This window comes from Semicossyphus pulcher, unplaced genomic scaffold (assembly GCF_022749685.1).
Source record: "Semicossyphus pulcher isolate SPU_LCO1_2020_fin unplaced genomic scaffold, fSemPul1.0.p SCAF_24, whole genome shotgun sequence".
NCBI classification, from domain to species: domain Eukaryota; kingdom Metazoa; phylum Chordata; class Actinopteri; order Labriformes; family Labridae; genus Semicossyphus; species Semicossyphus pulcher.
The window spans coordinates 8,261,251-8,274,943 of NW_027211698.1; the positions used below are offsets into that span (position 1 = coordinate 8,261,251).

Consider the following 13,693-nt stretch of genomic DNA (forward strand, 5'->3'; position numbering starts at 1 on the left):
TTGCTCTTTTTTGTTGTGTCATACTAATTAAACCTCATTAAATCCGCCCTCCCCAAACAAATTAAGACTCCCCAGCCTTCCACCATTTCCAATATCTCCCTCCCACTGCCAATAACTTAGTCATAAGCCGAGAGGTCTCAGAAACAAAGAGCAGCTCTTTCATCCCTGACGAACGTTCATCACTCCCCCCGGCTCTCATTACCTAAGATTTAGCTCTCGTTATAACATCACAAAGCTGTTATGCTGTTATTATGAGAGCCACCGCACAGCGAGGTCCAGGTAATATTGCTAATACCTGGAAGCCTGAGGATGATGCTGAGGTCACTAGAGCAGTGTTGTTACATATTACAGGGAACATTTAGAGGTCATTAAATTAACTTGCATTAATTGTGCATCTATTATTTGCATTATTTGTAAACTAAGACATATCTGTGACTTTATTCTAAGTGTTCTAGACGATCAATTTAAAGGTGCACTTCAACAATTTTACTGTCAACTGTTTCTTTAGCTTTTAAAAGACACAATAAAGTAACATATACAAGGTTCTGATTTGTTTTCTTGTGTGTGCAGTTATCTCTTGTTATATACCAAACATTCAACACTATTTAAAGCGCACTCTTTAAAACACATTGCTCATGTCTGTTGTCACTGTGTGTAATGTTAATAAAGCTAAAGACGTGCTAACTTCCCTTTAACTGTGACTTATAAGTCTGAGAAAGAAACTGTCCATTTGATTTTGTTTGTTTTCAATAACTCAACATTTAACTTCTTGTTGTTGTGTTATTTAACGATTTATTTATATATTAGTTATTTATAAAGTATTTTTGGCTGCATGCAGAAACCCTGAATTCTGAAAATTGCATCGTGGGAAATGTAGGATTTGGGGGTTTTGAAGCTAAAATAAACACAATAATTGTAGATATCGTGACCTCTGATGTTTTCATTTTGAACACTTTGTCTTTAACCCGTTTTTGTTGAGTTTGAGACTTACAATTTTTTTTTACCGAAACCCTGAATCCTGAAAGTTTTGATTTGCATTGTGGGAAATGAAGGATTTGGGTGTATTTTTTAAGCTTGGCTCCCAAAATAAAGACTAAAATTGTAGATATCTTGACCTCTGATGTTTTACTTTTTTCCTTTAAGCGTTTTTTTTTTAGTTTGAGACATTTTTTCAACATAAACCCTTAATCCAGAACACTTTTGAAATGCATTGTGGGAAATGAAGGATTTGGGGTTTTTGAAGCTTGAAACAAGCCCAAAACAAAGACCAAAATTGTAGAAAGTATCTTGATCTCTGATGTTTTAATTTTGGTCAGATTTCCTTTAAGTTGTTTTTTGTGAGTTTGAGACTTAATTTTTTTTAACAGAAACCCTGAATCCTGAAAATTGCACTGTGGGAAATGTAGTATTTTTTTATTTTTTTTACCTGATGCCAAAGATGAGGACTAGAAAATAATATATTTTGACCTCTGATGCTTTAATTTTGAACATTCTTTTTTTTTTATTGTCTTTTGTGAGTCCCCCAATTTTTGGGGGAGTGTAGTACAACATTGATGGAATAGTCCTTTAATTTATCTAAATTAATTTTCTGCCCTTTGAGTTTGAATTTTCTTTTTCTTAATTTGGCTTTATTTTTGGTCTGATCGAAACTTACAGTGCAAGTAATTATATGATTATTCAACATTATTTCTGGACTGATGCCATGACATGAACAGATGTTCCTTTTTTACATTGTGTTTACAAATAAGGGAAGGTCCACAATCTGATGGGGGCATGAAGTTGCTTTGGGAACTGGAGATGAATGCTTAGGTAAGCACTCTCAGTCCAGATTCATCGGTGGCTCATGGGAACCTCAGCGACTGTCGTCTCTCACCCACATGTGCAGCTTTACAGGGAAAACAGTTACACACACCTGATTTGTACCAGTGATGCAGTCATCCTCTTCTTCTTTTGAGAGGAGCAGCAGAATAGGAGGCTGATGAATGCGGAGGAAAAGTAGACGTTCATGAAGGATGGAAACTTCTGCATGAATAAGGGACGAAACAAAGAAGAGAAGCATCACAATTGGATTTAAAAAACAGAAACTAACTGAATCGTTTTTGTATCTAAAATCTACATTGGAGATCAACTCACGAAAGCTTTAAGATGCGGATCCGTGTGGTTCAAATCTGGGGTTTCCTGATGACAGTTTTTGGCTGGATCTTCGTGGCTTGCACCATGGCCATGGAGGGCTGGAAGATCACCTCCATCGGTGGCATGGGTGGCTCCTCCATAATCAAGGTGGCCTGGTACTGGTCCAGCCTGTGGAGATCCTGCTTTACGGACTCAACCGCTGTTAGCAACTGTTACGACTACCCTGTTCTCTGGTCTGTGGAGGGTATGTAACTCTTATTCCACCTTATCTAACAAAACCAGCGTCTCAAGACGCTCTTGATTCTCATTAACGTCTCTGTGTGAATTCAGGTTCCATCCAGATAGTGCGAGGCCTGCTGATGTCAGCGCTCTCTCTCGGCATGCTGGGGTTTGTGCTCAGTCTGTTGGGGATGGAGTGCACCTTCATTGGGGGAAAAGACCAGTCCAAGTACAAGAAGATCTATGCAGGAGGATGGTGCCACATTATCGCAGGTAAAGAGGACAATCAATAAATGTATGCACAAATTCTGCATGTGGAGAGAAAAATATGTGCATTGAAATTCAGTGGTTTTTTTTCAGGTTTGCTGTCCACATGTGGGTATGCCGTTTATGCACAGTACGTCTCAGTGGAATACTTCAACCCTGATTTTGATGGACTGAAGTAAGTCAAAAGGCTTAACTATTTTGTAAGAGTATCTTCAATAAAACATACATCTTTTACTAGAATCTTACAGTCTCCCTGTTTACACACCAACAGGTACGACCTCGGCACCCCGCTCTTCCTCGGCTGGGTCGGCTCGGCCTTTCACATGGCCGGCGGCTTCTTCTATGTGTGGTCCGTGTGCACGCCGCTCTGTGGAGGGGAAGTCACGTGAGTGCAGACACATGTTGTTAGAACATGTGTCCACTTCCTCTATAAATACCAATGTCCCGCGTGCTTAAGTGGAATGACTCATCAGGCAAAGTATATGAGGTTTTGTTAGTGCTGTGAAGGCTAAAGGTGAGGGAGTGCAGATGTCCCTCTCAGTGTATAATGAAAATCTAAAGCCATCAGTATATAAATAAAAGCTCTGGTGTTGTTAAAGCTTTCCTGGTTCCTCCTCTGCTGCTATATGCTGGTTCAAATCTCGACAACAGAAATCGGTGTGTGAGGATCAAGGATGCAGTTTCACCGACTCTCAGTTGTGATGTTGGAGTGCCCCAGGGCTCTATTTTAGGGCCACCCTTTTTTAGCTTATATATTAATACATCTGCCTTCAGCATGTGTTGAAGCTGACGTGTTCGCATGTTAACATTGGCTGATTAACTCCATAGAATAGCATTATGGGGATAGCTAAATGTGCATGTATTTTGCCATAAATTGAAGCATATATTTCGTTCTGGACAAAATTAGCGGAGTTAGGGTTTTGTCATGTTGAATAGTTGATGGAACAAATTAAATATGTCACTCAAAAATTTGCATACATTGGGATTCAGCAGCATTGTCATCTTTGACATTAATGTTTCTCTCTCCAGGGTAATCACCGTCCAGCCACAGCAAGATCCCGAGCAGAACAAGTCCACCACAGCTCTGTCCACAGTGTCCGGGATCACCTCAAAGACCAAACTGTCCTCCGTCTCCGAGCTGTCGTCCAGGTCTGAGCGCTCAGACGTGTCCGACATTTCCTCTAGATCAGGACGCACATCCAAATCTGGACCGTCAGTCAAGTCAGGGGGGTCGACCAAGACGGGGCGAACCGTCAGATCTGCAGGGTCGAAGTCAGGATCGGGGTCAGGGTCGGAGTCCGGTCGCTCTTCGAGGTCCAGTGTGTCGACTTTGTCGGGGTCGAGGAGCAGCAGCAGCAGCAGGACGGTGTCGTCGTTGTCAGGAAGTTCAAGGAGTGAGACTAAACCATTTGTCAAGAACTCTTATATTTGAATGAATCACTGTGTGAAAATGTGATGGACTGATGAGCTTTTCTACTAATTTAATAAATCTGCGGTGAAAGAAAATTTAGTTATACGTGTTTTTTTTTATTAATAAATAGAAAGAGTTCTGTTGCCTGTTGTTTATGTTCATCATCTAACACAACATAAATGGTATACATCCATTTCTAATGATACTGTCAGCCTTGTGTTGCCTAAGAAAACAAATAAAAGTCGCCCAGGCTCATCAGGTCTGGTTGACAGTAAACAGAGTCTACTACTGTTATTCAAACCTCCACACCAACACACGAGCAGCCGCGAAAAAGAGGACTGACTCTACAGACTTCACCAGAAGCAAAACCTTTGTTATTATTGGTGGACTACTACTCGTAAAGGTTTTAATACGTGAAGGCTTTTTCCATTGACCAGACTGAAAGTATGTGGGTGAGACATGCTCAGATCCTGGGCTTGTTGCTCTGCACACTGGGCTGGGTGTTTGTGGGCTGCACCCTTGCTATGGACCACTGGAGGTGAGCAAAGACGATTTAGGGGAAATAGAAAGTTAGGTTAGCTGCAGCGAAAACATGTCTCAACTAAGGATAATGGCTTTCATAACAACAATGGATGAAGTTTTGTTAGAATTACTTACCTGATAAAGAAGGCGTCAGATTTAACCAAAAGCGATTCACGCTGAAATGTTTGTGTAAATGTGTGTGATCAGAGTCCTGCTGTCTATGCAAACGGATGATACTTTTTCGGGACTGTTAAAAGAAAATGCACAATGTTTTTTTAGCGTCTATTTTACACACAGTTTCAGCAATTTTACTGTATGGCTTAAGCTAAATAACTTGTCATTATATGAAGGCTTCATTTTTGCTGAAACAAAGATATGTAGCACTTCATGCTAGTGAAATTATAACAGTTTTACAGTATGTGACAGTGTTTAAAGAATAGCTAAACAACAACAAAGTAGCTCTGTTCAAAGGTTAAAAAAATGCCTACTAGCATCTCTAAATCTTACTCATTTACTACTTATTTCTACCCTGACCCTGTAATGTTCCAGACAATTTCTTGGATGGGTGCAGTTTTTTTTTAAAGTTTTTGTAAAGTTGTAATTATGAATTTAATCATTGTATTTCTGTTAAAATGTTTAATTTATCGAACAGTTGTCTAGATATAAAATAAAAATGTGTTGCATAGGTTTTGAGTGTAAAAATAAGTTAACAAACAAAAATAAAAATGCTTGATCACTTTTTGTTTTCTATTTATGTTTTTTCCTTTTATCCCAAATAAAGCTCCATAGTAAAAAAAAAATCCCCAATGATGTCATCATGGTTATCTATAAATTTGTATTATACTTGTTAATAGAAAGCCGGTGATACAAACTTTTAAGGTGTGGAGTCTGAAAACAAGGCAGGGAGGGTGTAATGAAAAATGTTAATTAGTTGAATTATGGGAAATGTAGGATTCTGTGTTTTTGGAACTTGATCTCAAAATTTGGGACTAAAAGTCAAAATATCTCGGCCTCTGCTGCTTCGATTTTCACAATTCTTTTAACAATCTGTCTCTTATGAGTCCCCCAACTTATTGGAAGTGCGATAATAAATGAGTAGACGGGCCCTTTAAGATGCTTAATTTGTCTATGACACTCCTACAATGAATCCTTGTAGTCGTAATGCTAGTCTTTTTCATTAAATGTTGATGACAAGTGTCAGTGGCTGTAGGAAAAAGGAAGGAAGTGCTTACTGTGGAATACGATATGTAAATGAGTGCCAATTAATCACATTTTGTATTTTGTCTCTCGAGGGTGGCCCAGCTGGGGGGTCAAGGGGGCAACTCTGTAGTGGTGACAGCTTGGTACTGGTCTGACCTGTGGAAGGACTGCTATGAAGACTCCACTGCTGTGGTGAACTGTGTTAACTTCGGGGTGCTGTGGACAGTCAAAAGTGTGTACAAAAAGAAATCATCAGCTTATTTTAACCATAAATAAATTAATATATGCCCATGATGTTTGTTTTTCTGCTATCAGCATATATCCAGGCAGTCAGGGGGCTCCTGATGATTGGCCTTTCCCTCGGCGTGATCGGCACAGTGCTCACGTTTTTTGGGATGGAGTGCACGCGCCTCGGTGGTGACCAGAGAAGCAAGGACAGGATGTTGATGACGGCATCTGCTTTCCATCTGGTCGGCTGTGAGTATGCATTTAAAAAACCTCCACTGTTATGAAAGCAGCTTCTCAGAACACCATCTCACTGGTTCTTCTTGTTTTTTTCCCATGTGTCATTGGCTTTTCTCTCATGCAGGCGTATCAGACCTGGCTGGTTATTGTTTATACATAAACAGAGTGGTTGGAGCTTTTTTACACGCCAAAGTGGATCCGACGAAACTAAGGTACTATGTTGCCTTTAAATAACCCTTATTAATAGCTAAATTTGAGTAAATCAATTATTTACTATTATCTCTGCAGCTATGAAATTGGAGCAACGCTGTACCTTGGACTGGTTGGGAGTTTCTTGATTTTACTTGGCTGTACTGTTCACTGTACAACTTCATGCAGAGTTAATCACCAAAAAAGGTTTGTAATTGCACAATTTAACCGAATCATTTCACATATTTATAAAGAGCCTGCAGATTACACTCACAAATGTGCACTGTTACAATACTCCGCCTGCAGCAGACATTCCATGGTTCCCTCCATCTCTGGAAAAGGAGAAGAAAAAGAAATCTTCAGAGGATATAAACACATCTGTGGACCATCAAAAATGTCAAATGACTTCAGAGATTTCTCCTCATACAAGATGGCTTCTGTTGTGACTGTATAACGCTACATATTAATGTGAAGTGGCTTCTTTAGGATTCAATATATAATTGAGGCTGTAACAGGGATTTCTGAAATATTAGGGTCATAACTCACCCAGAAATAAATAACTTACAATAAAGAAATATATATGTATTAGTTGTTATTATTAAATAACTTCGTCACATTTAGTGGGAGAAATTTTCACTTTTTGTTTTTTGTTTATGTTTTTCCACATTTATCCCAAATAAAGTTTTCCAAAGTAAAAAAAAAATCCCAAATGATGTCATCTGAGTTATTTATAAATTATTATTTTACTTAATTATGTTAATGGAGCGCCTGTGATACAAACTTTTAAGTTGTGGAGTCTAAAGGCCATTTCGAAAGCAGGGAGGGTGTAATGAAAAATGCTATTAAGTTGAATTATGGGAAATGTAGGATTCTATGTTTCCTTTAGCTTGATCGCAAAATTTGGAACTTAGAGTCCAAATACCTCGGCCTCTGCTGCCTCGATTTTCACAATTCTTTTAAAAATCTGTCTCTTGTGAGTCCCCCAACTTATTGGAAGGGCAATACTAAATAAGTGGACTGCCCCTTTAATATGCTTAATTTGAGTTTGAGACACTCACAATGTATCCTTGTAGTGATAATGCTAGTCTTTATCATTAAATGTTGATGATGTACCAAATCACATCATCGTCATTTAGTTGTATTTATTTATATATGTATTAGTTGTAATTATTAAATAAACCTTTAAAAAATCACATTTACAGATAATATTGACCTCAGTGTCCTTAATGGTAGCCAATGTGTGGCTATTGTTTTTTAAATGTGTAGTACAAAAAAGTCAAAATTCCAAAATTATATACAAATACAAACCTTGAAAAAATATTGGTTTTCTTCTTGTCTTATTTCTCTTACTTTAAGCTAAAAAGGCCAAACAGGCCAACAAAATATTGTTTTATCAGCCTCATGCTTAAATACTTTTCCTAGTTCTATGATACATTTCCTTGTCTGTGGGTGACTTTAATGCCAAACAAAAGTAGATGTTAATGCAGAGCTAAAAAAAAAATATATGTAAAAATAATATGTCTTGTTTGATTTCATCCCAATGTTAATGTTTGTTTAGTCAAAATCAGCTTGTGGCAAAGCGATTGTTTACCACATCAATACTGACATTATTTTTGGTTTCAATTTGGTGAGAAAAAAAGAAAAAAATGTTGATTTTGCACTAATGAGGAGGTAAAACAAACAAAAGGGTTAACTGCAATTGTCTAGCAAGACGTAATCCCTCACTACGAAGGATGCTTAGTGTGCAAAACTATCTAAGAGATAAGATGAGAAAGAAGCCAAACATCAACACTGCCGGTCTGACATCAACTGATCAGCAATGACATAGTGGGAGCGCTCAGATCAGTTTCCCACAGTAAGAGTTTGACTTGGATTTAAACTCTATATTTAACACATCTTGATAGTTTTAGCTCGTGTAGAAGGACTCACCATGAAGTACAGGACGGTGGTGATGTACATGGAGATCGGCTGCTTCGTCTCCTGCCTGTGTGGTTGGATCCTGGTGTGTTCCACTCTTCCCACAGAGTACTGGACTTTCTCCGAGGTGGGAAGCATCGTGCTGACCACATCCAACTACTACTCCAACCTGTGGAGGGACTGCATCTCGGACACCACAGGGGTGTCCGACTGCAAGGATTACCCCTCCATGTTGGCCCTGCCTGGTAGGAAACTCTAAAAACAACTTTTATTAAGCTCTCAAAATTAAGGATTTAGGGACTGTATGAAAATTATTTTGGTGGGAAGGTTGTTATTTTATTAAGTATTTAATTTTGTAAAATTATTCATCATTAAAAAATCACTACAATTTTTATTGGATCCTTCAATTGACTCTCCTCTGCCCCAGTTTGTAAAAATCATGTGATTTTTTTGGGTCATTTTTAGAAATGAAAAACAAAAGAAAATGTTGACTATTGCACCTCCCTGCATTTTTTAATAAAAAGCTGCTATATTAACAGTTAATTGAGCCACACAATCAGGAAAGTACTATCAGGTGATAACTCTGGGACTACTGATGAATATTTTCCACCCAAATGGAAAAACCAATTGATAAAGATGTAAATGAATTAACCTGATATTTAATAGATACAGGGTTCGTACACTTTTTTAATGGTCAAATTCAAGTACTTTTCAAGGACTTTCAAGGTCAATTTTAAAACTTTTCAAGTACTGTAAGAAGTTGTAAATTGCATAATGTAAACATTCCCAAAACTTACTCCCAGGTATCAGTAAGATGTTGAAAATATTGTGTGTATGTGTAACCACACATTAAGACATACAGTAAAGAGAGGCATGAAGATTTGCATTGGGTGGGCCAAATTATATCAGCTGTAGTCATATCATTTTAAGACCTTAACAGGGCACATCAGCCTAATGCTTTTCTGAGGAGAAATTGTTTTATTTTTTCACATCTTTTCTTCTGTTAAAATTGATATTGTTATTGTTACTGCTATTAATAAGCCTTCAATGATCAGACACAAGCAGCGGCTGCACTGCTGTCACTCGCGGGGTGTTTGTAGCTCGGGGCCGGTCACCGCATGACCGCGGTCGGTCTGTGACGGGTCTCAATGAGAAACACCGTGTCGTGCCTGCGTATCCAGCGGGAGCCTCCCACTCCGCGGCCGCCGGCCCAGACACGACGCGGTATTTTTAGACGAGACTTGTCACCTACCGCGGTCACGCGATAACCGGCCCCGAGCTACAAACACCCCGCGGGTGACAGCGGTACGGCTGCTGGGTATCATCACACCGCCTACACGTTATATGGCACAGTGCTTCTACATCACACATGCCTAGCATGTAGCATAAACAAATAATAGGCTAATTAACATGTAGGGCTAACGTGGTAGCTAGTACACCTGTGAAACTTACCTTTCATATGACTGGAGAGTGCCGACTCTCCCATAGCGAAAAGTCTTATCTCTTTTTTGCAGACTTTGCAGCAGGCTACGTGTGGGTTTGCTCCACGTCTTATCCATAGTTTATATTTATCGTGTTTCAGCCAACGTTCATTGAATCGACAGCCTCCCGGCATGTTGGTCTACGCACTGTGGTCTTGGGGGCGACGTCACGTCACACATCACAACAAACCAGCTTGTCACACACGCAAGCCCATCAGAGAGAGCGGTTATTTTTATTTTTTTTTATTTTTTACATTTGACTATTTATTTCTCTCCATTTAATCGATCGGTTGAGTCAGATTGTTGTTAATTGTGAATATGATTACAATTTCAAGCATTTACAAGCACTTAGACCCAAAATTCAAGCATTTTTCAAACCTTGAAAACACAACATTAAAATTCAAGCATTTTCAAGGATTTCAAGCACTCGTACGAACCCTGTAGATAAAATGTCTGACGGTCCCTAACAAAAATTGCATGTTGCTCAAGTTACATGTTGGAGGATTCTTCCAGACAGCTTCAAAAGAGCATCAAGTCAAATATTGAAAAGCCATCTTTGTTTTCAACTACATTTTTTAAAAATTGAAATAAACAAAAACTTTCAGTCCCTTAATGAATTCAGCTCCAGTTAAGTTGTACAGTGACACTTCCTTTGTTTGGATTTAAAACCCACAGTATAAGACACTTATTCATAGAAATTCCTTTCAATAAATTCTTTAATGTCATACTCCCCATGCTTTTTTTATTTTTAAATTTTGCTACATGTAAGTTTCAATCTTTTTTTTTTTTTAGCATTTCTACACGCCTGCAGAGCGCTCGCTGTCTGTGCCGTGATCACTGGCTTCTTCGGCGGCGTCCTCACACTTGTCGGGATGAAATGCACAAAAATAGGTGGATCAGAGATCGCCAATGCAAGGGTGACCTTTGCAGGAGGTCTAACCTACCTAGTATCAGGTAAAAAAAAATAAAAGTATTAAGCTTTTAAACTGAATGATTTGCTCTCAGGATGTTTAAAGTATGGTATCTTTTCCGTTAGGATTCTGCGGTATGATCACCTACTCATGGTGGGCCAACAAAGTCATTACAGAATTCTTGGATCCAAATTTTAGGGCACAGAAGTGAGTACGTTTGAAGCCATATATTATCATTACGCAGACTCTTCCATCTATATGAAAAAATAAGTTACAAACTGCAGAAAAAATACATCTTGATATACCTCTATACTTGCTGTCCAGATTTGAAATTGGGGCCGCTGTTTTCGTCGGCTGGGGAGGCTCCATCCTTCTTATCTCTGGAGGGACGGTGCTAACCTACTTCTCTGGAAAAGAAAGCCTACCATCAAGGTAAACCTTTCATATTTCACTTTAGCAGTTGTATTGCCTTAATCCATACTTCAGACTTAGTGATTTAAATAATTAACTTATATATATTTCTACCTATGTCAATAGTTCTGCAAAAATGCCACGGAGACCCGGCACATACGTCACCGCCCGGACCAGGCGGACCTACATGCTGCCGGCTGCGTCGTCCAGGGTGACCCTGGCGCCCCCGCTGTTTTACGAAGGCAGGAAAAGCCGAGCAACCAGGGCGACAACGAAGACCGGTCGGACCTTCAGCAGGGACAGTTTTGTCTGAGCCAGAGAGGAACTCTGATTGACTCTAAAGACTTTAAAGGAATAGTTTGACATTTTGGGAAATACACCAAGTCAACTTCTCGCTGAGAATGAGGCCGATTGATGACATTTTCATGCCTGTGTGTTCAATATCAAATGTTAGCTACATTTCAGTTAGCTTAGCCTAGCTTAGCATAAACACCAGAAGCATTGGGAGATAGCTAGCCTGACTTTATCATCAGGTTACATAATTGGAATACTCTTGAGGCGGCTGGAGCGGATCCCAGCTGACACAGCAAGGCTAGCCCCAAATCAAGTCCTTATGCTAAGCTAGGCTAACAAGCTGCTGGCCCCAGCTTCATATTTAGCTCACATACACAAGAGTGGTATCAATCTTTTCGTTTAGCTCTCATCAAGACAGATAATTACACATTCCAGATCTCATCTTTTGTGATGCAGCAATAACTCTGTGTTGTTTGTTCAGAATAGTTTTTAATTATTGGCTGTTTTTTTTGTCTTTCATCTGTTAGAATCCGCTTATTATTGAACTTTTCAAACTGTCCTGCTCGTTATTTTGAAGCAGACTGAAAGGTCATGTCTCTCCCAGTGAATTAGCATCAAAGATTATGGCTTAGCACTGTTTACTTATTTCACTTATCTTGTGACTTAGAGATAAATAGAGAAACAAAATAACAGCTATGTTCTTAAAAATACTTTTTACAGATAACTTACAGTACAAGTAGCTTTAAGAAAAAAATTTAAACACAGCTTTTGACCAATATTCAACAGCCTACATACTTTTTGGGATTACTTTTTATTTAATTCATCTTTTTGTGAAGTGTTTTGAAAGAATGTTACTTTTCTGGTTTTCTTCGTGAAACAGGTCCTCCCTGTTTTCTTTCTGTATAGTCCCACTATAAATAGAGTTGTCAGTATATCCTCGCACCTGAACTTCTTCTGAGCTGCCAGGAGAGGGAGCTCAAAGTCAAATAATACTGTTGGTTTTTATATTTAGCATCTATGGTATGTGACTAATCAATGGTCAATGTCAGATACCACCATGATGGAGGCAAGATAGCTGAAAATGTTTGGTAATAAATCAATCAACATCAATCATGTGTACCTGTCGTTATAAATACATAAGGGTGCATGTATTTCTCAGGTAAAGGCCCTGTGTCACACCCTGCAAGCCCTCTGTATGAGAGCCAATGATATTCAAGGAGGCGAATGCTGACACAAGAAGTTGTCACAGCCGTTACTACCCATAAATCTCAGTTGCTTATCTAACAAATTATTTTGAATTGTCTCTGTTAGCATTAGCATTGTGGTACCATTTGATCGTTATAATTCATCTTTAATGTAATGTAAAGGGTTTTCTCTTCTATAACAACCCGCTCACTATACATTTTCCTGGTTATTTCACAGCTATTTACTTAAGGAATAAATTATTTGACACAAAATATATATTTGAAAAGGATTATATTTACATTCTCTTTTTAAAAATAGTCTGTTACGCACAGGTACATCCATAGCAATGGTTAACTCCGTAGCCTTCGTAAAATGAACTAACCTAGCTGTTTTTACTACCATTAAAATGAGCTAACCTAGCTGTTTGTACTCCCATTAAATGGACACATTTACACTGATGAAGTAAGACAGTGAACTGGACCGCAGGAATCAGCACAGCACCTGATTGCAATTGAGGTTTTCTGTCAGAGTCTGTTGAAATTTTCTTTTCTATTCACCGTCCTTAAACACCGCAGTATCCTGAACTGTGTTCTGATTAATGGGCACATCATGCACCGTCTGTCATAGACAACAGTTCTTGCATCTTATAACCTCTATTTTGCTCTCATTGCTGTTTTATTCTCTTTTCCCTCTGTAAACAAACCGACATCAAATTTACTGGACTTCTTTCTGCGGATTGATACGATTACAGTTACGCCTCTGATTCTGTGATAAAAGCCGCATCCCTAGCACAGGTCTGTTCTTCATAGCAACAGTCTGTTATCAAGAAATAACAGACTTCGGAATGCTGTAATTAACCAATCAGAGTCAAGTATTTAACACAGCCGTGTAATAATTATTTTTAAGGCATTATTGGCTGTTTTTAGAGATTGAATTCTGTACATGAGTTTAACCTAAAATGGTCACATTCACAAGTCTATTGTTGTTTATATATAATGGCATACCGTGTATGTAAAACAAAGGAAGAGGGATGTCTTGTATAGGCTTACAAACAGAAAGACCATACATGTATTTTTTCCCTCTTACAT

General features: G+C 38.7%; 3 protein-coding genes across 4 annotated transcripts; all 3 read left to right on the forward strand.

The window, feature by feature from the left end:
• The first annotated feature begins 1,936 nt into the window (after window positions 1-1,936).
• cldn10e (claudin 10e) lies at window positions 1,937-4,083 on the forward strand. The gene is made up of 5 exons (XM_069675139.1): window positions 1,937-2,377; window positions 2,464-2,625; window positions 2,713-2,794; window positions 2,891-3,004; window positions 3,649-4,083. The coding sequence occupies exons 1-5, from the start codon at window positions 2,146-2,148 to the stop codon at window positions 4,049-4,051; spliced, it is 993 nt and encodes a 330-aa protein (XP_069531240.1). The 5' UTR covers window positions 1,937-2,145; the 3' UTR covers window positions 4,052-4,083.
• Window positions 4,084-4,144: 61 nt separating this feature from the next.
• LOC138603411 (claudin-10-like) lies at window positions 4,145-7,027 on the forward strand. Of its 2 annotated transcripts, none has more exons than XM_069675170.1 (6): window positions 4,145-4,568; window positions 5,845-5,984; window positions 6,068-6,229; window positions 6,342-6,429; window positions 6,506-6,613; window positions 6,713-7,027. In XM_069675170.1, exons 1-6 carry the CDS (start codon window positions 4,477-4,479, stop codon window positions 6,858-6,860), a joined length of 738 nt encoding a protein of 245 aa, XP_069531271.1. In that variant the 5' UTR covers window positions 4,145-4,476; the 3' UTR covers window positions 6,861-7,027. The 2 variants fall into 2 exon arrangements, with proteins under 2 accessions (XP_069531271.1, XP_069531272.1); XM_069675171.1 differs by having other exon boundaries at window positions 6,716-7,027.
• A 1,199-nt stretch (window positions 7,028-8,226) lies between these two features.
• Window positions 8,227-12,670, forward strand: LOC138603410 (claudin-10-like). Its single transcript, XM_069675169.1, has 5 exons — window positions 8,227-8,568; window positions 10,597-10,758; window positions 10,841-10,922; window positions 11,040-11,147; window positions 11,253-12,670. The coding sequence occupies exons 1-5, from the start codon at window positions 8,337-8,339 to the stop codon at window positions 11,437-11,439; spliced, it is 771 nt and encodes a 256-aa protein (XP_069531270.1). The 5' UTR covers window positions 8,227-8,336; the 3' UTR covers window positions 11,440-12,670.
• Window positions 12,671-13,693: the final 1,023 nt, after the last annotated feature.